This window comes from Galleria mellonella, unplaced genomic scaffold (genome assembly GCF_026898425.1).
Source record: "Galleria mellonella isolate WM207_F2 unplaced genomic scaffold, CSIRO_AGI_GalMel_v1 utg1432, whole genome shotgun sequence".
Classification (NCBI taxonomy): domain Eukaryota; kingdom Metazoa; phylum Arthropoda; class Insecta; order Lepidoptera; family Pyralidae; genus Galleria; species Galleria mellonella.
This window is the reverse complement of record NW_026441998.1, coordinates 629,366-656,693: the sequence shown is the minus strand read 5'-3', so window position 1 is coordinate 656,693 and position 27,328 is coordinate 629,366. Positions and strand designations below refer to the sequence as shown.

Genomic DNA, 27,328 nt, shown 5'->3' with positions numbered 1-27,328 from the left:
TTACGGTTATAGTGAAAAAAGAATTCCATAAAATGGTTATTTTATGACCTGCTATATATATATATATATATATATATATATATATATATATATATATATATATATATATATATATATAGCGGGTCATAAAATAACCATTTTATGGAATTCTTTTTTCACTTTTCGATTTCAACAAGTCAAATACTCTCATCGTATTATTATTATTAGAATCATCTCATCACACATTAAAATGTATAAATGTTTCAAACAGTAGGCATCGACGTCATTCATCGATATTGCAATATGAACCTTCATAGTAACAATGCCAAAATGTATTAAATTTTTAGGCATAGACGAAATAGACTTTCTGATAATATTATTTATTATTCTCATTCTACAATTTAATTTTACTTTTTTAATATAGGGCAAACAAAACGGGTGCAAAATTTATAGGCAACAAATAACAACACATTCAATTACATTTTATCGTACAAATATGATTACATACAATTTCGTAAACATTAACAATGTATTAGCTAGACTTACAATAATAATAAATTCATCAAAACAGTGAGGCTGTGTATAAAAATTGTATACTCGTTTATAGATACATCGTAATGACGTAAATATATACGTCGAATTAAAAGAATCGATTTTAATAGGAAAAATTGGCAAGTGGAAATAGTCATAATACCTACTTATATTATATCGTTAAAATCTATTACTTATGTTAAAATAATAATAAAAAATATTTAATTTCTACATCATAGTTTGAGATTCAATTTAATTGATAAACCAAATCGTCAAATTGACAACTCAAATGCAACATCATTTCGGAATGATAGTGAGATAATCGATGGCTTTTATATTATATTATATGGAATGTTGATTAGTTCTTTGTTGTGTGTTTTTGGCGTTCGTTGGTTATGCGAGTTTAAATGGAATTGGGGATGGAAAATATAATTAGAAATCATGATCTGCAAAAAAAAAATATTAAAAAATTAATAGAAAACAATTTCTGTTTGCCGATTCCTCGCTAGTATATATCTCATACAAATGAGACAAACACTAAAGTAACAAACCGTATAAATAAAAAAAAAAAAAAACTATAATTAAATACAAATTGAATCGAATTATGAACGACTTTCTTTTTGAAGTAGTTTGACGAACTTTCAACTTTCAATATTCAAATAATGGGCATTTTACATTTCACTTTTAAGGACTTTAAATAATTCGATTCTTACATGCACTGGATATCTAGAATTTAAATTAAATTACCATCAGGTATTTCACTTTTGTATAATTTAAATTTTAAACTTACAAAATTTTTACAATCGATTGAAATTATTATTGCCATGCTAAATAAACAAGGAAACATATGAGATATATGTTAGATATTCTATCATCTTACGTGGTGTCTATAATATTGTTTATGGTTTAAATAACGATTATCACTTCTAAATGGTGTACTGCTTTGATATTTCAAATAAATATAAGATCATCAAAGATTATAACTAGCATTTCTCATGTGTTCGTTGCCAATAATCTCTTCTTTAATTCATTTCTTAATACAAAAATTTACTCAAAGCTAATTAATAATGCCACATTCACATACACTGATATCTAACTATATAAAATAATTTGTAATATAGGCCATTATATCGTTATGTAAATAAGCAATAATTAAAAGTTATTATAATGTATTCCAATATGAATACTCAAATCTTTGGTTTGCTATAAATACATCACACCAATATGCAACAAATATGGCCATTAATATTTATTACAGCTGTGATAAACAATACGACTGATATTAGACAGTATTCGACTAATATACAATAGAGAAGTTCAATATGATATATATGTCATCATAAAAATGACATGCTATCGATAAAATTCAAAGTCTGAAAGCCCAATCCAATTGCCTTAGAGTACTAAATTAAAGAACTTTACACAATTTCACTCGAACAAATTATCTTTTTGCCTGACAAACAAAGTCAATCGCGCATGTACGCACATACTCATACGGACGCACGCACACGTATACACGTACATATGCACACACAGACGCAAGTATTCACACCTACACACATTCAGATTTGATATCGAATTTGGAATTAGCTCATTCCTCGCTAGTATATTTATTTTAACTTCGAAGAAAATTTAATACTCGAAAGCAATCAGTACTGCCACAACATTACATATTTTACACTATTAAAATGTTTACAGCACAAGACTTACGTCTATATGCATCATTTCAAAACAAGTGTTTCAAAATATTTAAAAAATATATTTTAAATAATGGTTTCTACATCATCTCAGTTCGTTGTAATTGAGAACTATTTGTTTGAACTTTTATATGTAGATAATTAGATGTTACAAACCAGTCTTACAAAACCTCTTAATAGCATAAAATATATTAATTGATTTACTTATGTGCATTATAGTACTAAAAAATTCTATGATTGTATTTTATCAAGAGGTTAAGTCATTTTATGAGATTATCAAAAGATTAATTTCATATAACTCGGCCGTTGAAATCGTACTGGTGCTTTAATATTGCGCCCGCAGCATGAAACGCCTATTAAACTCGACTGGGTATACGAAATAAATCATAATAACCATGTATATATAGTATGAGTACAGAAAAATTTCGATTACGATATTTAAAAAGCCTCGTACAATTTACTGGAGATCATTATAAAATATTAATATTATAATTAACCTATACATCAGTTTTTGTTGAACATAAACTGATTATGAACGTCACTTTATGTATACTATTATTATGCTTGATATAAAAATCGAAATTTTTTAGATAAAATTTTATATATTAAAAACAAAACTTTAGTAATCGCCTAAAAAGGTTAATGATAATTCTATAGTCAAGTCCTATTTTAATAACTTAATTAAATGTCGAATAATTTATTAAAAAATACTATATTTTTTAAAATTATCTAATAGCTAAAAAAAAGTAAAATTAAAAAAGTTGAATATCAGTTATTTTCAATTACTATAGAATTTAACTTTTTGTTAAATATGCTATTGAAGGATAGGCATACTAATACACAGTTACTAGATTTTCATCAGCTATATAAAAGCTGCAACCATCAACTCGATGTGTAAATAAAATGTAATAATATTGCCATCCGCGTTATTCTTTAATGACGTCACATGCCCTATCCATCTATAAAGTTTAAACTATCACAATTTTCATCCAAATCTGTTCAGCAAACGTCATCAATCGTGAAAATATAAAAGAACAAATTTCTGCAGTACTTATAAATCACACAGCGAAATTTAAAATGACTGAAAAGCTTCAGTCTTATAAAATTTTCATATTTAAAATACTTTTTGATTTAAAATCAAGCACAATAAATTGACGTCTAATTGAAAGACAATGTTTATTAGGTACAATTAAAAAGAGTAACAATATAAATATATACGCAATAGTGTCACTAAGCTGAACGGCTTTCGGAACACATATTTTAGACAAAGTAAAGCAGGCAGTCAGTCGATGTCGTCGAATAATTACCACAGCCAACGTCGCCGCACGTTATTTTTGATTGGTCATTCACTCGGTTGTTCACCTATCACAAACAAACAATAAAAAGTTATACATTATTTATAAAATAAGAACTACATAAAAACTACAAACATTTAGTAAACCATATTTTAGTTGTTGAATCTGTTCCACATGAGGTAGCTGTGTTACATGGCTGTGTTTTGGTTTGATCCATAGGATATAACAGTGAAAATACAGGGCATGGAAGCATAACACCATAATTGTCAGGAATACCAATGCATTGGCAGTTTGGGATACCATGGTTATTACAATGTACTCATATTATTCTACAATGTGAACTTTTATCAAATCATAGAACATGTAACATTGAATGCTTCTGAGTTATTATTTAAAAAGTTCTCAGCCAGCGAACTAATGCGTTAATCATGCAGTAATATTTTTGTAAAGCTGTCACTGATTATTAAAATTTTGATGGCAAGAATGTATTTGAAAAAATCTGAAGCAAAATATGAAGTGCAAAATTTTTTAACTTACTACTAAATTTATAACTTAGTTTATCTTTTAAGTTCGCTTGTAGAGTATTTTTAGAAACATTACAAAATGTTCAATTGTTTTTGGAAATTGACAGATAAGTTGAAGTTATCAAGGGGATTAAAAAAAAGGTGCGCCATCTCGAGACGGACGCCATTATGAAAATTATTCACTAACTAGTATATACTGTAATTTAAATAAAAGATTGCCGTGTGGTCCCGGAATAGAATGGGCAAACTCTTCCTTCCCGTGAGTGACATTAGAGACAACTAAGGGAATGTAATGGTGGAGGAATGGACAGCAGCATCCCTCTTAAAACATTACCAAGCATAACAGCGGTCGCCTAACCAAGCGTGGCAATTATTGGTAAAACCCTGTTATGGGAAAAGCCTATGTTCAGTAATGGAAAGTTAACGGCTGATTTAATAATAATAAATAAAATGTTTTAAAAACATATACGCTAGATACCTTCGTTATTGTTGTGCCTGGCACGTACAAGTCGCTCGGGATGCGAGTGCGCGAGCTGTGTGTAGTCGCGGAACACCTCGTTGTACGTGTCGTCGTTGGACGACATCTCACTCTCGCGCATCTCTTCGTTCAGCTTCGTCAGGCGCAACCTTCACAAGTATAGCTTATTTCAATATCTTTTTTTATGCTACTTAAAATCGCAAACGAGGTGACGGCCCACCTGATGGAAAGTGGTAACCGTTGCGTATAGATATACTTGCAGTCAACATAGTTTCTCAGTTTATTTACGTGGTAGATTTTTAATAATTGCCACACAATCACATAAATCTGGCTGGTTCTCAAACTAGGATACTATATGTTATGAGAAACCAGTCAACGAACACCTGGTAGCACAATCGAAAGCACCCAAAGCTGGGTCAATTCAGAAAAAAATGTTTCGTAATTGGCTCGACTGGGAATCGAACCTACGACCTCATTTATACAAAGCAGTGCACCACATACCTACCACTGCACTACAGTAATCGTCGAACAAGTTAATAAACTAGATTTTAATTAGTTAATAACATTTCGTTACTAATGGACACTGTTTTAAAAATTGTGGTATTTCACAGTAAGTTTCAAGCTAAATTTATGTCAAAATATAGCTTAGCCCTACACGATTGCCCGTATGCAAAAGCTTCAAAATACTCGGCAGGCTATGAACAGGGCTATGCTCGAAGTTTCTTTGCGTGATAGAACGGAGATATTAGCAAAAGAACCAATATAACCGACATAGCTCGAAGGATAAGCAAGCTGAAGTTGCAATAGGTTGGTCACATAGCTCGAAGAACCGACAACCGATGGGAAAGAAAGGTTCTTGAGTGGTGACCCCGTACAAACAAACGCAATGTAGGACGACCCCCCACTAGATGCGAGTGACGACTTCAAAATCATTGCAGGGAATCAGTGGATGCAGGTGGCACAGGATCGTTCCTTATGGCAGTCTATGAAGGAGGCCTATGTCCAACAGTGGATGGATAATAATTAATTAGTTAGAAAATAATTAATTGTTATTACAGTATAATTATAATAGCTAATATATGCACTCACAGTGTGACGATATCCGCGTTTGCGTGTTTGATGGCTATGTCAAGGGGCGTCTGTCCCTCGTTGTCAACAATCGATTGATCAGCGCGGTACCGCAGTAAGAGGCATACCTGTGCATGCAATAAATGAATTAGAAACATTACTCAATTAGACAGTTTTTTTAAATTGGATTATAGTCAATAAACAGTTAAACAGTTTGAATTAAATTTAATAGATTACATTTTAAATTAACACAAAAGATCGTTCTGAAATAAAAAAAATACTACATGAATTTTTGTTAAGTCCCGATAGTGTATATGAAACATACATGAAAGACATTTAAAATAAATATGAGAAATATTACTTGTCCCGTGTGTCCAGCTTCAGTGGCGAGATGCAGTGGAGTCTTGCCATCTTCGTCCTGTAAGTTGAGCTTGCTGCCGTTCAGCAGCAGGAATGAACACGCCATCACGGAACCCTAAAATAATACGTAAAATATTCGTAGTGACAATACAAATTTCATTTTACGAATTCTATCTTTATAAAGAATACAAAATGTTAGTTGTTTTTCATTATGTGGATTTGAAGAAAAATATAATTTTTTTAAAAAATATAAATATAAATTTAAAAAATGCAATTTTCAATAATAAGCACAATTACTTTATTTTTTCTTCTGAGTAAATAATGAATGGTAAGCCCGAATACGATATCGGTTCGTGTATGCGTGCGTGCGTGTGTGTATGTGTGCGTGCGTGCGTGCGTGCGTGTGTCCGCGCGCGCGCGTGATGCAGTGTCGCGTACGTACGCTGAGCACGGCGGCGTGCAGCGCGCGCGCGGTGGTGGCGGTTCGGCGCGCGCGGCCAGTGCGCCGCGCATCACGGCCGTTGTGCGCGCGTGTGTGTATGTGTGCGTGTGCGCGCGCGCGTGTCGCGTGGCGTGCGGGCGCGGTGGCGGCAGTGTGTGCGTGGCGCGCGCGTGCGTGCGTGTGTGTGTGTGTCGCGTACGTACGCTGAGCACGGCGGCGTGTCAGCGGCGCGCGCGCGGTGGTGCAGGTCGGCGCGCGCGGCCAGTGCGCTGCATCACGCAGCACGTACGCTGCGCGGCGTGCGCGCGGTGGTGGCGGTGGTGCAGGTCGGCGCGCGCGGCCAGTGCGTGCGTGCCGCGCGCGCGCGTGGTGGTGCGTAGTGGCGGCGTGCAGCGGCGTGTGTGGCGGCGCGCGCGCCAGTGCGCGCGCGCGCGCGTGATCACGGCCACGTTGTGCGCGCGTGTGTGTATGTGTGCGTGCGTGTGTCCGCGCGCGCGCGCGATGCAGTGTCGCGTACGTACGCTGAGCACGGCGCGCGCGGCCAGTGCAGCGGCGTGCGCGGCGCGGTGTCCGCGCGCGCGCGTGATGCAGTGTCGCGTACGTACGCTGAGCACGGCGGCGTGCAGCGGTGGCGGTGGTGCAGGTCGGCGCGCGCGGCCAGTGCGCCGCGCATCACGGCCACGTTGTGCGCGCGTGTGTGTATGTGTGCGTGCGTGTGTCCGCGCGCGCGCGTGATGCAGTGTCGCGTACGTACGCTGAGCACGGCGGCGTGCAGCGGCGTGCGGGCGCGGTGGTGGCGGTGGTGCAGGTCGGCGCGCGCGGCCAGTGCGCCGCGCATCACGGCCACGTTGTGCGCGCGTGTGTGTATGTGTGCGTGCGTGTGTCCGCGCGCGCGCGTGATGCAGTGTCGCGTACGTACGCTGAGCGCGTACGTACGCTGAGCACGGCGGCGTGCAGCGGCGTACGTACGCGTGCGGGCGCGGTGGTGGCGGTGGTGCAGGTCGGCGCGCGCGGCCAGTGCGCCGCGCATCACGGCCACGTTGTGCGCGCGTGTGTGTATGTGTGCGTGCGTGTGTGCGCGCGCGCGCGTGTGCGCCGCGCGCGCGCGCGCGCAGTGTCGCGTACGTACGCTGAGCACGGCGGCGTGCAGCGGCGTGCGGGCGCGGTGGTGGCGGTGGTGCAGGTCGGCGCGCGCGGCCAGTGCGCCGCGCATCACGGCCACGTTGTGCGCGCGTGTGTGTATGTGTGCGTGCGTGTGTCCGCGCGCGCGCGTGATGCAGTGTCGCGTACGTACGCTGAGCACGGCGGCGTGCAGCGGCGTGCGGGCGCGGTGGTGGCGGTGGTGCAGGTCGGCGCGCGCGGCCAGTGCGCCGCGCATCACGGCCACGTTGTGCGCGCGTGTGTGTGTGTGCGTACGTACGTGTGTCCGCGCGCGCGCGCGCGCGGCCAGTGATGTGTGCGTGCGTGTGTCCGCGCGCGCGCGCGCGCGGCCAGTGCGCCGCGCATGCCACGTGTCGCGCGTGTGTGTACGTGCGTGTGTCCGCGCGCGCGCGATGCAGTACGTACGCTGAGCACGGCGGCGTGCAGCGGCGTGCGGGCGCGGTGGTGGCGGTGGTGCAGGTCGGCGCGCGCGGCCAGTGCGCCGCGCATCACGGCCACGTTGTGCGCGCGTGTGTGTATGTGTGCGTGCGTGTGTCCGCGCGCGCGCGTGATGCAGTGTCGCGTACGTACGCTGAGCACGGCGGCGTGCAGCGGCGTGCGCGCGGTGGTGGCGGTGGTGCAGGTCGGCGCGCGCGGCCAGTGCGCCGCGCATCACGGCCACGTTGTGCGCGCGTGTGTGTATGTGTGCGTGCGTGTGTCCGCGCGCGCGCGTGATGCAGTGTCGCGTACGTACGCTGAGCACGGCGGCGTGCAGCGGCGTGCGGGCGCGGTGGTGGCGGTGGTGCAGGTCGGCGCGCGCGGCCAGTGCGCCGCGCATCACGGCCACGTTGTGCGCGCGTGTGTGTATGTGTGCGTGCGTGTGTCCGCGCGCGCGCGTGATGCAGTGTCGCGTACGTACGCTGAGCACGGCGGCGTGCAGCGGCGTGCGGGCGCGGTGGTGGCGGTGGTGCAGGTCGGCGCGCGCGGCCAGTGCGCCGCGCATCACGGCCACGTTGTGCGCGCGTGTGTGTATGTGTGCGTGCGTGTGTCCGCGCGCGCGCGCGTGTCGCGTACGTACGCTGAGCACGGCGGCGGCGCGCGCGTCGCGTACGTACGCTGCACGGCGGCGTGCAGCGGCGTGCGGGCGCGGTGGTGGCGGTGGTGCAGGTCGGCGCGCGCGGCCAGTGCGCCGCGCATCACGGCCACGTTGTGCGCGCGTGTGTGTATGTGTGCGTGCGTGTGTCCGCGCGCGCGCGTGATGCAGTGTCGCGTACGTACGCTGAGCACGGCGGCGTGCAGCGGCGTGCGGGCGCGGTGGTGGCGGTGGTGCAGGTCGGCGCGCGCGGCCAGTGCGCCGCGCATCACGGCCACGTTGTGCGCGCGCGCCGCCCGCGCCAGCACCGCGCCCGCCGACAGCCCGCACATCTCCTCCGCACCTGCCGTCACGTACACATTGCTAGCTCATACCCGCTATCTTGCTCGCATTACCCGGTATTTAAAGTATCCTTACATTATATAGATAGAGCATCGAGCCTCAAAAACGGGTCAACTTTTAGTCAGTTTATTGTCAAATTAGCTAACTCGTTTTTTTTTATTATTATTATTCTATATACTTCCGCAAACAATTTACCTTGACGTATTCATATTTACTTATATAGTAAATAAAATGAGATTTTACACATTAAAAAGATGCAAAAATCATAAGACATAATAAATATAGAATTTATAAAGGATTATTTATAACGCAAAATTGTATGAAAAAGTTGACCCGTTTTTTTGAAGCATTTCTATGAAGACACTCTACCTATATAATCTAAGAACAGGACACGACGGACAGACATAAAAACGCTAAGCTTAGAATTTTTTTTATACAACTTAGAATGGCAAACAAGCTGACGGCCTACCTGATGGAAAGTGCTTATCGTCACCTATAGACATGAGCAGTACCATGGACATAACAGAGTCCACTGTTTCGCCCATGATACCTCCCATGCGTTGCCATTCCTGAGGACTCAGGTGTTATTCCTCTGTACCCAGTAAATTCACGCCATATCCCACCCTTCAAACCGAATCAGCCATGCAAACACAACTGCTTTATGGTTGAAACACGAATGGGACAGAGGTACCCAAGCAAACGACTATTGTACTAAGTCTCCCTCTGGTATTGATAGATATTGGTAGATATTACATGTAATATGTAAATATAAACATACCTACTAATAATATAAACGTCAAAGTGAGTTTGTTCGTTAACAATAAGAATATAAAGAGCGAAAAAGCGATAGTACCTAAGTCGTCAGCGTCCTCGCCCTCGGTGGACTCGTGATCAGAGGGCAGGCTGAGATCGACAGCGCGGTCCGCTGCTAGCTCACTGCCGATCACCAGCACCGGGCTTTCGTCGCTTTTAGCCGAACTCTCCGACGCTGTGCCTGGTTTATTTTAAAAGAATTCATTACAGGCTCGCCTGTGAAAAATTTACTTATTTAAGCTACAATACATACCTTCCGTTTGCTTTATTACTAAGATAAAAATCTGATATTTCCGTTTTCCAATAATCATTAATGTATGTATATCACAGTTATCGAGTAAAATAATATTATAAAAATAATACAACACGTCAGTTATTCGAAACAAAGCAATTTCGTGAAAATTTAAAAGGAATGTAGTTCATAAAGGTATATGCAAATATTATATTACAGGAAAAACAAAACGACATTTCTAACTAGCACCGTATACGAAACATTATCAAAAACCTATAAAATAGGCTTAGTTATGCGGTTCAAATTTTAACCACAATTATGGCCCAAAATAAAAAAATAAAAAATTACGAATTATAATATCCGTAATAATAACTATTAACTATCTATTTCGTATGAGAAATGCAATAATAAACATCTTATCTCACATTTATATATTTATGTAGGGAAACCTCGGCATGTAGGGTCAACTCGCATCTAACCGGTTTTTATTTTAGATAGAAAAACTATGAATCACACGGCTTGTATTAAAAAATGCATTACCATAACTCTCGCACACACTTTGTATTTATTTGTTTATTTGTATAATTTATTACAAAACATTACATAAATGTTATTATACATATTATTCATTGTATTGTTCTCTTGGATTATATAGATAGTGTTATTTGGTCTTACAATTTCTGCATCTTTTTAAAGCATAAACACTTATTTTATTTTTTAAATAATCCATCATAATATACTTTATGCGTAAATATATAGAATACTGATAAAAAAACGAGTTAGCTAATTTGACAAATAGTAGACTCGTTTTTGAAGCTCAATGCTCTATCTATATAATCTGAGATTGTTCTATTGAATATTTCAAATCATTTAAAAAAGTATTTACCACTCGTGTCACTATTAGCGTCACTTTTCTCATCATTAATAGTCTCAGGTACAATGGGGGCAGCCCGTACCCTGGAAAAATATTGAAATGGAAAATTAGTAGATTAATAATTTTATTTCATCATATCAGCCTTTAAGTTTCCACTGCTGAACATAAGGCTTCTCCGTGGGGGGATATACCAGTAGTTGCCACACTTGGCAGGCGAATTAGCAATCGCAGTTAGTCTTTAGAGATGTTTAAGAGGGACACTGCTGCCTTTAGTCGCCTCTTACGACACCCACTGAAAAGGAAAGGGTGACCGGCCTATTCTATGCCGGGACCACACGGTGAATATTTAGTTCCCTAAAATTAATATAATATTTAAACACCAGTAACATTGTTTTAAAAAAGCCACACAACAACAAGACTGAGCAAGAATGCTCATTTTTTTCAACTAAAATAACATTCCGGATAGAGCGATAGATTCATAAAAAATCACTATGTATATAATTAAGTTTACTTGAACAAATATGTTTTTTATTTATTTTATTCTGATAAAAAATACATAAAAAGGTTTCGAAGATTGCTTTTGTGTATTTTTTTTTTATCATAATTTGCACACGTACCTGCGGCGAGCGCGCCGTACCGACCAGCGTCGTCCATTCCGCAATGGAGAGTCCGAGCCCGCCTCCACACTGCTCGCGCTCACTATGTTCTTGACAAACGACAGCGATACGTACTTAGCGCGGATCCACGCTTCACGTACTGAACTATACAAGGATGGGAAGATACGTGCTTTATGTGATGTAGTTACAATATAGAGTTTAAACATGTATAATCCTATTTGTCTTACACATTATTTGTGTGGACAAAATAACGTATTTTTCACCACTGCTTTTTTTAGAATGTAAAATGTGTGATGCTAATAGAGCATATTCTCTTTCTCTCTCTTTTTTAATCCCAAAGGGACGACTAATGAAACAATCCACAATACATTAGTACAAGAGAAGAAAACTCTAAGTAAAAGTTCTTCAATAAGGGTGTATTAAGATTTCTTCAGATTCAGCAACGCATATGTGACACCCCTAGTGTAGCAGGTGTCCATAGGCTACAGTGATCGATTACTATCACACAGACTATATGTTTGTTTGCAATCTTCGTAGTATAAAAAAACACCATATATCAAGCGATCTGGTCAGAGTCACAAAGACTTTCGAATCTTGATCGATCTCAATTAGAGACTCCCGTAGTCTCTCTAAAAAAACATTTGCAATAATTATTTTTATAAATATTGATCAAGTAATCACTATATACAGCTAATATATCTATCAACTTACGTGTCACAATCTGGCGTGGCCCTAGTGATCGTAGTGCCTTCTGTGTTTGCCTCATATATTAAATTCACAACTTTGTTGCCTAATTCCGCCATTACCTGTAATATAGATGGTGCAGATTTTAATAGATCCTTTATTTAACACAAATATTTCCAAGGGATTTATTATAAAATTACTTGAAAGTATAACTTACATTTCAATTCGAAATGAAATAAAATAAAACAAAATATTAATAATCCTTTTTTTACCTTTATTATGTCTGGTTCCCAATCGTCTAATGTGAGTGATCTAACTTTACTGACGTGCACTCCAAGAGACCTATGTATGCCCGAACATTCTAAAACAAATAATATAAATATATAATGGATATATACAATAGACTATTTTCGAATAGTTTTTTTTTTTTTTTAATCGAGGTAGTAATGCACTATTTTCACTGCTTTTAATAGTAGAAATTAAACTACTAAATGATTTATTTAAATACTATGATGCTTACAAAATCATAATTCATTTGAGAATTAAATGGTAGATATTAAATCAAATTTATGGCAATTACTAAGTCCAAACTGTTACATAAGCTTTACTGTGTGCGGTGAGGGCCTGCCTCTTGTACTGGGTAAAAACATAAGACCTATAATAACACCTTGTAGAAGGACCGCAGTTGTTTTTTTTTTTTTTTGTTTATACAACTTAGAATGGCAAACAAGTTGGCGGTCCACCTGATGGAAAGCGGTAAACGTCACCTATAGACATGAACAAGACCATGGACATAATAGAGTGTACTGTTTCCCCCCATGCATTTCCATTACTGAGGACTTAGGTGTTATTCCTCTGTACCCAGTAAATTCACGCCATACTCCACTCTTCAAACCGACACACACACACACACACAGCCATGCAAACACAATTGCTTCACGGTTGAAACACGAATGGGACAGAGGTACCCAGGCAAACGATTTTTGTATAAAGTCTCTTTTGTTTTAACTACACAATAAATTAAAAAATTATTGTGTAGCGATAGCCCTCGTTTCGTGAATAAATATATTACAGATGTTATTATTAGTCACCTATACATAATGTGATGCCGAGGTTGATACTCGCCCACCGCGGGTTGGGGCCGCCACAGTCGCAGCAGTTGTTATTACCGGGAATGTTGAGCAATTGTTCCCAGATCCTGGAAAAGAGTTATTCACTGTGTGTTTGTATACATATTGTAGTAGATACCCGATTCCCCCTGCTGATATCCACCTATCGTTTCTTTCGATTCAAGCATTAAATTTTAAGATGCAGATTAGTATTTTATTAGATTGTTATAACATTGTTCTACTTGTTTAATTTTCTATTACAATTTATATATTCTTCTTTTAAAATAAGAACTCTATGTTTTAACTTTTTTTTTTTCGTTTTAAGGATACTAAGGACAGCATATTATTTATGCAACTAGTTTTTCAAATTTCTATAGTAGTAGTTTAGTAGTTTTAGCTAGTGACACGCTTTCAATTCAATATCGATAAGATGTTATATCGTGTGGGGTATAGGCATAAACAAATACTGTTTATATGACTTTAAAATTTTCCTATCTTCCTAATATATACGAAAGTGTAATATGCCACTTAAATCCTCCCTTGTTTTTTTTTTAACACTAACCTCACTTTCCTCATGCGGACACTAGCAGCAGCATGCTTGTTGTCGCTGGGCTTATCGTCCGGTACCAGAACCAGCTGCGAGTCAGGATTATCGCGGCTTTGACCCTGTTGTATAGCCGACCTAATGCCATTCTGCAAAGCCGAGATCCACGCGTTCAGCATTTCTTCAGAATCAGCTTGAAGCATGTGACTTCTATAAAAATATAATGAAAATTTATTATTACTTGTTGTTTTTTATTATTAATAATTATTATTCATTTTTTGCTGTTTTTTTATTTCCATTCTTTTATCTCTTTTACTGTGTATTATGTGTATGTTTGTATTGTAATTTGTGTGCTGTAAGTAACATAAATAAATTATCTATCTAACGAATAATAAATTTTCATTAATGAGTGGGATTTCGCAGAGAAATAACACAATACCACTTTGGTCCTTAAAAAATAACAAGAGAGGTAGCATGTCATGTAACTGTGACAACAGTATATTCTCTGTTGTCTTGTCTATATGCGATGATAACTAGTTTTCATCAAATGGAGTGTATATTTTGTACAATATATTTGCTATTCCAAATTGCATAAAAAATAACTATCGTGAATCATTTAGTGGCTGAGTATAAGACCGGATTTATACTATAATGCTATTATATTATAAAATTTTTACGAATATATGTGACGAAACAGAGTAAACGGTGCATAAAGAGGCCTATCTTCACTAAATATTTTTATTCATATTTGAGATTATATCTTACATATATAATCCTTGAAAACTTAAAAAAGTTTTCGTTGATTTTTGTCAACGAAACAATAACAACGAAAAAAATATATGCATGTACATATTCATATTATGTATATCATAGGCGAAACAGTATGTATGTTATCTTAGTTATCAGTACTCTGTTATGTCCATGGTACTGCTTGTCTATAGGCGACTGTTACCACTTTCCAACATGTGGGCCGTCAGCTTGTTTGCCATTCTAAGTTGCATAAAAAATATTTTGCTACACTGAAAAAATTACGTGTTTTATTATAAAAATAAACATGTGTCTTAATCCAAGCAGCTTAAATCCGATGCTATTTGTTTACTATTTGAACTATTTTTACACTGACGATTTATCTATATAATCTACGTATTTACCTTAGACGAGAGGACTGTCCCCAACAGTAGGATGTTAATAGATTGTTAGGATGATTATACATACTTGGAAGGTGACAACACTTCAAAGCAGTAGCGCCTCTCGCCATCGTGCACCGGTTTCACGGTGCACAAACGCAAGTCTTCCTCCATAGCGGTCACGTTCAATTCACCGGTGCGTTTCCTTAAACACAACATATTGTTTACATCAATATTGCGCCATTTACACCATCTAGATATATTAACGTTCAATAATAAATAAATTATTTAAATTGGTCTAGTTCTGGTTTTTCGCGAACCTCCCACTCTCTGTATTACATTACATACTGTTTAATCAAAACTCGATCTTTAGCTATATTATGTAATATTTAAATAGATACATTCGATCCTAGTAGTTATAAATGGACTAATTTCCGCTAACATAGCCAAAAGAAAAAAAATGTTCACGACTGCAATTCCTTATGAAGAATTTGATGGGTACTCAGAAGAATTTGTCCACTGTTTACTATGTCATGGTGTATGTAACCCTCGACATTGCCACATACTGACAAAAATACTCAGATTTAAGTATTTTTGTTGCAGGTGGAAACCCCACCGCAATTTCCCGTATTGGTCGACTAAGTTGCATTACTATCGGTGTTTCCTATCACTTGAAAGTTACGTCTTAAAATTAGGTAATAACATCAAACGGAATCATCATCAAATCCAAATACAATGTTTACGATTACCACTCTAATAATCACGTCTTCCTTATATAATCAACATATGACGACGTATGATCAATTCAAATATAGAAGTCACGCACACTCACATACATTTTATGGCGTGAGTACGTGTTACAAATCATAATCATAACCTTGCGACGTGACTAAAATATACGAAATACTTTATGCTTTTCCAGAAGGGAAGGCAGAAGTACAGACAGTGATTAAATTTATTAATTACTAGATGGAAACTTTGCAATATATCATTTTCGTAGGTACCTCTGTCCTACTCGTGTTTCTGCTGTTAAGCAAGTGTGCTTGCATGGCTGTATTTTGATATATGACAGTGAAATTACAAAAACTACATTTGAAAACTTATTTTCTATATCACTCGACTCATCAGAATTTTTTTTTGTGTAGCTCCCGCTATATAGACATATTGTAGTTTTCATCTATTAGCCTTATCCTACAATTTGAAACATTAATTATAATCTCCTAGTTTCGAGTTCGCCATGTCCACCGAATAACGTTTGTATCAATTATATATTTCCAAATGATAAATAAAATTAATTGACATTACATACTTCCTTATTTTTCCATATCTGATAATACGTCTGATATAACGATCGATAATAAAAATATTGTTTGCCAAACTTGTCATTTTATTTTCTTATTGGAATACGTGCCTTTCTTTTATCATAAATAAATATAAATATTTTTAAACCAATTAAGTTTATGAAATAATTTTATTGTAGAAAAGAATCTTATAAATTTCAGTTCTATTTCGATTAAAAAAAAAATGAAAATTTTATTAAAAGTTTCGATTATGAAATTTATTACGATCAGACACTATTTGTATAGCGGCAAAAATATTTTTTTTTTTAAGTTAGTAATATTTGATTTCTTAATAAACTAATTAAAAAATTATACTAATATATATTAACTAGTAGGTTATTTAAAAATATGGAACGATATTGTCATTAAATGTAGTTGGTTGAAGTAAATATTGGAATACGAAACAAATCAATTGAATGATGCATACCTGTACACGAGTTTATTATCATATAAATAGAACCATCTTCTATTCCACGTCTTGAACGCATTCGACGTTCTTTTGAAAAGGTACCCTTGCATTCTGGGCAAGTTCTTCAGACAGGGTGTACCCAGTAGGCCGTCTTTGGTATCATTCTCCTGTTGACTCGCTTTGCAACTCGGCAACACTGTATCTTTACTGTTGACGATTGTATGACGATTCTCCATCTCTTTATCGAGCGCTTTGGTATCGTTACGCATTGCTGATACCTGAAAATTCACCCATTATCGTTTATTACTTGGAAGCGTTATTAAAATAGTTTTTCTAATGACCACTCTCGGTTTCTCGCTTCATGAAATCAAATGTTGATATGTGACATACACATACACATAGACAGACAGTGATGCTAAAATGTGTGTATAGACAGTATAATTATATTTTCTATTAATAAAAGTACCATTCATTTTTTTTATTATTAATACATAACATGAATCTAAAGAAGACATAGAAAGATATAATAATGATCATGCTGATGTACATATTTAGTAATTAAATTAAATTATTAAATGTAATGACTGTGGTTAAGTTTTCAATTTCCTATTTTATATTTTAACAGCTTCATTTAAAGGCTGTATTTTTTATGTCTAGGTTGCAGTAACAGCAGTAGTTGTATGCTGTAACAATGTTTTCACTAGAGACTACAGTATGAGGTTTTACAAACACACACAAGGTACATTAAGGTTTCCTCAAGTTCTGCGATGCGCACTTGACACCCCTAGTATTGCAGGCGTCCATAGGTTACAATAACCGTTTACCATCAGACGGGTAGTATGTTTGTTTGCCACTTTAGTAGTATAAAAAAGATATATTTTCTTCAGAAAATATATTATAGTGTATATACTATATCCTGAAGAGATAAAAACATCGCTACAAAAAAAAAATCTTAAAATTCCTATAACTGACAGGAATTGGCGGCGAACTTTAAAAAAAGGGCGAGCACAGTAGATCACAGGGGTTGCAGTATTACAAATTTTTGTACCCGACAAAGCCCATTTCTCAATAATAATCATAGTACTTTATTAATGCTGAATATTTTATACCCACACACCCACAAAAGGTATATTATATAATAGACTAAGGGGGGGGGGGGGGTTGTTATTTATGTGGACTAGCAGGCTTATTGCTAGCAATATACTCTGTCAGGTCACCTCCTCGTGGATCCCCCTGACAGAGCAACCTGATCCCAAAACAACAGAGCAGCGTGATCCCAAAATTGTTTGGTCATATTGTCAAGACTTTGTGACTAATCGCATTTTTATGGTCATGTCTTAAGAACCCTATAGGGCATTGTAAATATTCAATCGAAAATAAAATTAACTACATATTTAACAAATTATCCGGCTATTTAAATAAGCAAGTCCTATTTTAATTGTATATTTTTGTATATAAAAAATGGTTTAGTACATACTTCTTCAGCTGTTGTTTTGAGGAATGGTTCTAAGTCTTCGGAAAGATCGGCTCCTTGGTGATAATAAGTGCAACACGCCTGCAGATATGATAGGAACTGAAAAGAAAAATATTCTTAATTATTATAAAGGGATACTGGATGAATACATTTTTTATAATTCCATGGATAACCATACAGTCAGTATAGTTCAGAATATACTGATATACAATGGCATTTATACACTACTGTGGCTCGAGTTTTGAAATTCTGTATTAACATAAATTCCATAGTAAAAGCTAAGTCACAAGTCGCGTTAGAGAGTCTAGGGTAGAATTGGTCGGAGAAAGATACACGAATTAGTTGCCTCGACAAGATAAACCCATTAAATTGCAAAAAATAGAGTCCATACATGATCCAGTAAAAATGTTTTTTTTTTTATTATATACAAGAATATTGGTTTACAGGAGGACAAAGTGCATAATCAATTTAATTTATTTATTGCATTAAATAACTGTCTTGACTTTTAATTTTCTACTAGTGAATAGAATAAGACTAATTTCAAATAGGAATGAAAGAAGACACTGAAAACATTAAATTTCTTTTTTTTTTTTGTTGTTGTATCATTGTACGTAAAAGTTTAATTAAAAATTAGCAAAGAAAAACAGAACCTATTATACTAAAGAAGATTAAATACTTATTGAGGCTTATCTATTATGAAATAATATCTATATTTAACACAAATATACCTATAATCACTAGACGCCTGCACGAAATGATGACCAATGTTTCAAAATTCGTCATAGATTCAGTCAAGTATAAACACAGTTACACAAAATTATTGAATAGCTTGAGCAACACAATACATAACTGTCGCCGGTAGACGTCGCGCGCGAATTACTTGCAAACAAATGGATGTAACCTCGCTAGTAAGTGTTAAACTTACAAAACGATATTGAAATTCATATTTGGGCGGTGCAACTGTACCGATGAGTAATGCGATAGCAGGATAATAGATAACTTATCGAGGTTGTTAATTTTTAATTGTAAATATGAAGTCAATTCGACTTGAACTTTAATATCGCCCCGAAATCTTCAAGACGGTATAATTATAAACGAATCGCCTTTACAGTTGGCATGGCCGTTTCAGCTACTTTTTTTCATGTCTTTAGGTGTTTGGTTTTAAAGGTAAACACACAGCAAAAAAAAAGTAAAGCGAAAAGCTACGCTTGCATGGCTATGTTTCAATAGAAGAATAAATTCTTACGATTTAAATACAATAAATCTTTATTGCATTTAAATTTTTAAATTTATGTGTGTTATTACATACAGAGGTATAACACACTTTAATCTTCTGGAATGGTAAAGCACGAAGAATAACATTTTATTCTTAGATGCTCATGGTACTATTTATGTCTTAATGATTAATTAATATTGAATGTACTATTTATGGTTTTTTTAAGTGATGAAAATGGTATGGTATCCCCGTCTGTGGCCTTGACATATACAGGCGAGGTACTAGTGAGAGATGAAGGTTAGTGGACGCATCGCAATGAACTTATCAGGAATTTCTCTTTCGTCGTGGTAAATTAACAAGATTTACTGTTAACAGTAGGGCTACTAATCTATGGAGATTAACTAGTACGGCGTGCCAGTGACATTCCTGTAGGCAACAGTTTACTTTCTGACACGTGGAGCGCCAACTGATTGCCGCTCCTAGTGATATGAATCCTTACTAATCTATACTGATATAATATTTATATAGATATATATATATATATATATATATATATATATATATATATATATATATATATATATAATAATATAAACCTTTTGTACGAATGCATTTTTTTAGATAAAAATCGCAACCCTGAAACTAATAGATTGTTAGAAACCATAATTCTTTGGCTTCGAATATTTAAATAAAAACTATAAATAATTATTACAAATTTAAATTAGTTTCATAGTTTTTTTTTGTGATTTGATTATAAAATAAGGCAAATGATGCCAATAAATTCTCTATGTGATATAAACAAAACGTATGAGTCATGTTTTTATGATATTGCATGATACAAAACGAATGCATAAGTAGATACAAGTTCCCACGTATTACGTTAATTGTAATACCTACTATAGCAAGTAATTAAATAAACTTAGACTTTATGCTGTATACCTAAGGTACAGAATTAGGCATTGCTACATGCTATGAGCGCAACTAAGCGTACAAAGGAAGATCCGCTGCAATGTGCGCCATCTTACCTTGGGGTCGTAATTAGGTAATTAAATTTAATGTACAGATATAATATTGTATATAAGATCTGTATTACGTCATACAAGCTTTACTGTATAATATGTATGAAGCATTGTAATATTTATAACGAAAACGTTCCTTGTTTATAGCTGCTGGTACATCTTATGACCTCGGATCTTTATTATAGCTTAACATGCGAATTTATCTATTCGAATTTGAAGCGACAGTATAATAGATATAACTATCATCAGTTACTTTTATATAATGAAAGCACTAAAAGTTTTTCATTAAATGCATTTAATTTTTCATTTTTTTTTGGGTTTTGCACCAAAAAGGTACAAAGGGGGCTCCTTTGTGGTGTTATATCTCAGTAACTACTAATGAAATTTTTTTTTGTTACCTTACCTAGTTACATACCCTACATTTCAATATATATTCTTGTTAATTGGTATTATGGTTTAAATTCTATAGTATAAAATGATTTAACTTATTAAATATTTTTACACAAGTCCATATACAACTTTTTTGGAATCGTGTAGTCGTTTCAAAACATATACTCAAATATTTCTAAATTTATCCGCTAATACTAAAATAGGTTATTATTTATTTTTATGCTGCGTAGTTTTTTAGTTATAATCGAAAATGTAAAAAGCAAAAAATTATTATCTCCTAGGTTTCTGAAGTGAAATATTTGAAATCTTTATAAAGGTATATATGAATATTACAGATAAAATAAAAAGTCCTTTCTAACTAGCACCGTTTTCGAGAAATGATCAAAACCTCCAGAAACCAGAATTTACCAGAGGGAGACTTTGTACAAAAGTCGATTGCTTGGGTACCTCTGTCCCATTCATGTTTCTACCGTGAAGCAGTTGTGTTTGCATGGCTGTTTCGGTTTGAAGGGTGGGGTATAGCGTAAATTTACAGGGTACAAAGAAATAACACCTGAGTTCTCAGGAATGGCAACGCATGGGGGTATCATAGGCAAAACAGAATACTCTGTTAATCCATGGTACTGCTCATGTCTATAGGCGACCGTTACCACTTTCCATCAGGTGGGCCGTCAGCTTGTTTGACAATATAAGTAGTATAAAAAAAAACCAAAATTATGCAGTTCATTTTTAACCACAATTAATCCCCAAAATAGAAATTACAAATTTTAGTAGCAATAATAATAACCATTAGGTGTCTACTTTGTATGAGAAATGCAATAAAGGTTATTTTGTCGCATATATATTTATATACGGAACCCTCAGCTTTGAATTCAATTAGTAAAAGACCGGTTTATTTTTTATTAGCCGTCATCTACAGCAATCTCTTACTTTCTTTTCCCGTGGAAATATAGATAAATCATATACAAAACTACACTGAAGATTTATTTACTATAAAATTTTAGTAACCGTTTAAAACAATAATAAGTAATGGAGAGCTTACCATTCAGTTATTAAAATTCTACAATAAATAAATCTCCTTTCTTCTTTAAATTTAAGTAAGTTAAGATTATGAGTAAGTATTGGAATTCTATTGTGATTATCATTTTTGACTGTCAGCAGGTGTTCCGTGTTAGTTATTGGTTGTAGGTGGTCGATAAAATTATTATGGGAATATTTTTATCAACAAAAGAAATAAGACTTCGTTCGTCTATGGAACTCACTACCTACCTCTATTCGGTGCGCTCAAACTCTTACTAGCTTCAAAACCTCTGTTAAATCTTACTACCTCTCACTTTAGTACTATTTTCCTGTGTTCTCTCTTCGTTTTCCTTCGTCATTTTTTTCTGTTGTATGTGTGCTGTTAAGTATGTGTATGTTATGTATATATTTAATTCTGTATATATTATATATGTATGTGTATATATGTATGTATGTATCTATATATGTTTGTATATGATAATATTTATATAATAGTGCACCACCTACTCTTTGTCTTTTTCTCAATGTCCTCTACCCAAAGGTTGTCTGGAAGAGATTGCTTAGCGATAAGGCCGCCTTTTGTATCACTTCTCATTAATATTTACTGTATTTGTTATTTCTCTTTTTACTTGGTGCAATAAAGTGTAAATAAATAAATAAATAAGACTTAACAAAATCTATAGTTATATATAAAATAAATCTATAGTTATATGTTAAATATATGTTATTCTCATTATACTACAAATTATCTAAAACCTTCGTTATATACGATGAATTTAATATTTATTTTTTATGGAAAATTAAAATTATAAGCATGAACAGTGCCACAAATAGAATACACTGTGACCCTCATGGTGCCTCAAAGTTTGCCTTCGTATGGATCACGGTATTATGCCTCCGCCCGCACCTTGTAATTTCAGGTATTATTCCAGTTTCAAGCTCTCTGATGCATAAAGTACGCGACTATTTCAAAAGCTTCAAACATTAATTCGAATATTGATTTATATAACCGCCTATAAATAGCAAATGTATATATTAAATTTTGTGAGAAGTTAAACTTAAGTTAGTAAATGTGAATTAAAATAAATTTATAAAAAAACAAATTCATGGAATTTGTAGGTAATGCTAATAATAAATTGTCTGAATTTATGTTTCGAATACACGTTGTATATGACTGATGAGCAATGAAAAATTACGAAACAAATATAGAAAGCGAAAGTGTGCGTGACAACGTTTGGCCTAGCCGGTTATGGGAAGCCGATGTGAATAGCAGAATTCTAGTCCTTACATTTTGCTTCAGAAAAAAAATAGCTACTTCTATCGTGACAAAACACATAAATGTTTCATAAATACATAGGATTGAAAATATGTAAATTCTGAATGCGAAATCGTTTGTCTACACGTACATTTTTCTTCGCAATAACCACTTTTCTTGTAAACATTATTATAATGCATAATTACGAAACTTTTAATAATAAAATTATATAAGTCTTTAATTACAGGCATATCGATCAATGATTAACTTACAGTGGCTAGTATTTCGTGGCGTTTCCTCGTTTGTAGCATAGTAATCTTATGAACGTGATCGAGGGCGGTGTGCCGAAAACAAGAGCGCGTCGCCACCAAGAGATTCATTATCTCCTCCACATCGGCTGACTTATGTCTTGACACCTACAATATTAACATTGACTTTGTTAGAAAATTCATTATAAATTACATTACAAAATATAACAAATCCTCTTAAATATATCTAAACTAATATTATAAAGAGGAAAGATTTGATTTCTTTTTTGTTTGTAATAGTAAATGACATACTTAAAAAATACTTAAGAAACATCCAAAATTCATTCACCTATAAAAAATTACATTATCAAGAAGTAACAAGTAAATTTTTTTAGCTAAAGCCAATAACTACTTAATATCAGTATATTATGTAGATGTGCATTCAAAGTAAAAATAAACTTTGAGTTTATTGAGAGTATAAGCTCTTTTAAATAAACTTTGACACTGTATCTAGTAACAGTAACATATACCACTAATTAGATGCAACTGATATTGAATACAAAAAGTTTAAAACTAAAATATAAAACATATTTATCTCACCTGAGAATTCCTTGTTAAAGCTATGTCAAGATCATTCGAGATTTTATCAAAATGGTGCTTGCTTTCTCTGACTCCTTTGATATCACTAGAACAATGTAATGTAAAATTAACCTAAATCATAAACATCCTAGAGTTTACATTCAATTCCACAACATAAAACAATCACATATTTCCTCTCTATAAATTGTACAGACAAAAGTCCTAAACAGGATGTTAAAGTGTCTGAGTGTCAGCAGCAATTTATCAATTGATTGTATGAATAATTCAATACAAACAATCACTTTTATGTCTAATTAACCACTTTCATTAATAAAGTATTTGTTTTGTATATCATATAATACAGCTACATAACAAAAACTATAATTAGAAAAAATATAATTATTTCTGCAAGAATCATGACTATTTTGACATTAGATGTAGGGATAAATGCTGAGTAATATCTACAGTCAATTATAGCAGTTACCAAAATACTATTGTGAGGTACTTAAGTCCATGTATATAAAAAATATTAGCTATATCTTGTGGCTTCATCCACATGAATTAATACATAAAGTTTCCTAACCACTTTTGAATTCTCCATTGTACATATTACCATAAAGTGTTTCATGCCAGAGAGGGGTCCTGGTGACTTGGTATATGGCTTCTTCGGATACCCAGTTCAGGCACCAGTTCTCTACAACTTTGATGTATATATGGTATTATTTTAAGTGTCTCATTGTACTCAAAAAAGTTGTGAGATAAATAAATAAACATAATTATTATTGCTATTAAAAAAAACGTATCCTATATGCCAAATTAGGATATAACCTACCTATTTATTATATTTCATTTAAATCCATGCAGTAATATTAACATGAAAGCATAACAAACATCCATCCATCTATCGTTACAAATTCTTGCATTTATTATATTAATAGAACTTACACTTTAATAAAAGCTGTGAGATTCTTCAGTACAGTTCTCGATGCCTGGTCCAAAAGTATGGAATGAAACTTGTTCATTTCTTGCAGTGCATGAATCATTCGGTTGAGTGTGGCCATCACTGAGGCATCTTCAGAAAAGCTCCACTTAAATCCCACAGTGCATTTGTGAATGTACTGTAATAAACATTTTTTATTATATATGTATATTTCAATATATTGCTTTTATAAATATTAGATTATATTTAATAATAAAGTATTATTTTTATATACAGAAATCAATAATAAAGTACTTAATTGTAAATATTATTAAAGAAACTATGATTGTTGTCATTTCATAAAATTAATAATTTTCATGTATGTAGAAAATACAGTATGTTGGTGCAGAACAAAATCTATAAATAAGAATCTATACCTAATCAATTGTTAAGCATGGCAATTGGCTGGATGTAGATATAATAGTCTTTAATTAATGTAAATAAATAAGGTTATAATGATCTGGGATTGATATCTGATCTTTATAGAGTTCAGAACTATTTAAAAAAAAATATTAAAAATTAAAACTTGCACAAATTATATGTAGAGGTGTACATCAAGTTCATGCAAGTTAAAGGAACAAATACTGGCTGTAGCTATTTCCAGCCAGCTGTAGCTATTTTCTCATTGTCATTTGTTTACAGATTTCAAAAAACTAAATGCTAGACATTTTGATATAGAACATATGTTACATATAAAATTTATATTCATGTAACTTGTAAAAATTGTATTGCTCATAAAGATATAACGAATCTAGGGTAATCTTCAAGATTAATGTTATCAATTTAAACATTAATAATATATTTATTATATATGGCTTAATTAGTACTAAATCCCCAATATACATTACACAAATTTATTGGCAATTTTCATTTGCTGTGTTAATTAATAATAATAATTACCATAAAATTTTCTTCAAATAAATAAACATATTAAATAAAACAAAAAAAAAAAAAAAACCAATACAATAGATTATTACAGTTGAGATTCATAAAATTTATTAATGTATTTGGTTCTATTCTTAATAGATGTATTTCCCATTTTAAGTATTTACTGAGCATGTAGCTTACTGAACAGGTAAGTACACTATTAATAAATAAAATATACATTTTATGATTACGAAGTAAAGAGGAATCTATGTTACTATAAGGATTTTTTATAATATCTATGATAAAAATACACTACACACGTAGAAGTAGCACAAATCACTTACCCCCTATGACTCATATATGTTTTGCCTGATTCTATCATTATTGTACAAGCTTTTAGAACTTTATCCAGCTTCTGTTCCAATGAATCAATGCTAGCTTCTTCTGTTTCAAGTTGCTCCCTGAAGTGATAATTTGTTTAATTTATTATAATTCACAACACGTAAATAATTTCACTTTCTAGCAACTTTCATTGATTACAAACCTAAATTTAGGAGAATCCCTGAGGCATTCATCAAAATCTATTAACGGCTTCATGCTTATATTATATACAGTATTATTTTGTTTAAGAAACACATAGAAATAATTTATAAAATATTCAGTTTAATAGAACAAGTGTAAAGAAAAAACATTAAGTGCCTTCCTTTCTCTGTCCTTTTGTGATTGAAATTTAAATAGATTGACGTATATGACACCTCGGAATGACTGCTATTTCGTTAACTCGATGAATGACATGTAGGTATCTGACATTTACTTGTAGGTTCATGCCAAGTACTTGCAAATAGCGGTGCGCAAATCGATTATGTTGAATGAATAATATTAATTTCATGATTTAACTACAAAATTATTAATATACTTATTTTCGTATTTAATTGACAATTAACTAATTCTATTTTATGTGCTACTAGTACCACCATAGTCCACCCCTGTATCCACTACTACAATAATAAATAAACAGTAGGTGATAAGGTATGATAGAGACATGAGCGAAACACAGAAAATATTCAACCTAAGCCAAAAAAATCTATTCATTTCAAAAACAGCGATAAACTACATTCTTTTCCGATATACATATAATAATTAGTTACTATAAAGTATACTTTCCTACTACTTTCTTTATAACTATCAAAAATTTATATTGTTTACTACATATAAATTGGCAAAACTCTTGCCCATTCATAAAAAAAACATTCCCGTGATTGAAATAACTCAGCTAAGTTCGTGTCGACTCGCACGTTACAACTACTAAGAAATGAAATTAGTAGTCGAACAATATTAGTTGTGGGGTGCCGTTAGTATTGGGATGAAATTAGTATTCGAATGAATAATATTAATAGACAAATGATTTTCAAATTATCAATAAATCTGATTTGATCAGTCGAATAATTAGTACTCGAATTAGTAAGTTAACATCGGTACTAAAATTATAGCAGTATTTTTTTCATTAAAATTACACAGAGTAGTAAGTAGACACATTAAAAAAGTTCTCTCTCTTATTCCAAACAAATTATCATATTGAAGAC

The 27,328-nt window shown here is 35.3% G+C and overlaps 1 protein-coding gene across 1 annotated transcript; it reads right to left on the bottom strand.

Moving 5' to 3' along the window:
- Positions 1 to 339: 339 nt before the first annotated feature.
- Positions 340 to 26,488, bottom strand: LOC113520582 (arf-GAP with coiled-coil, ANK repeat and PH domain-containing protein 2). The gene is given in 21 exon segments (XM_052891715.1): positions 340 to 3,569; positions 4,505 to 4,653; positions 5,594 to 5,700; positions 5,934 to 6,047; positions 8,793 to 8,950; positions 9,803 to 9,943; positions 10,881 to 10,951; positions 11,486 to 11,629; positions 12,197 to 12,291; positions 12,442 to 12,530; positions 13,261 to 13,367; positions 13,841 to 14,032; positions 15,038 to 15,154; positions 16,717 to 16,976; positions 18,176 to 18,271; positions 23,345 to 23,488; positions 23,921 to 24,005; positions 24,845 to 24,983; positions 24,986 to 25,017; positions 26,090 to 26,206; positions 26,290 to 26,488. Coding segments are annotated over 21 exon segments (2,430 nt in total). The 5' UTR covers positions 26,343 to 26,488; the 3' UTR covers positions 340 to 3,549.
- Between the last annotated feature and the right edge of the window lie 840 nt (positions 26,489 to 27,328).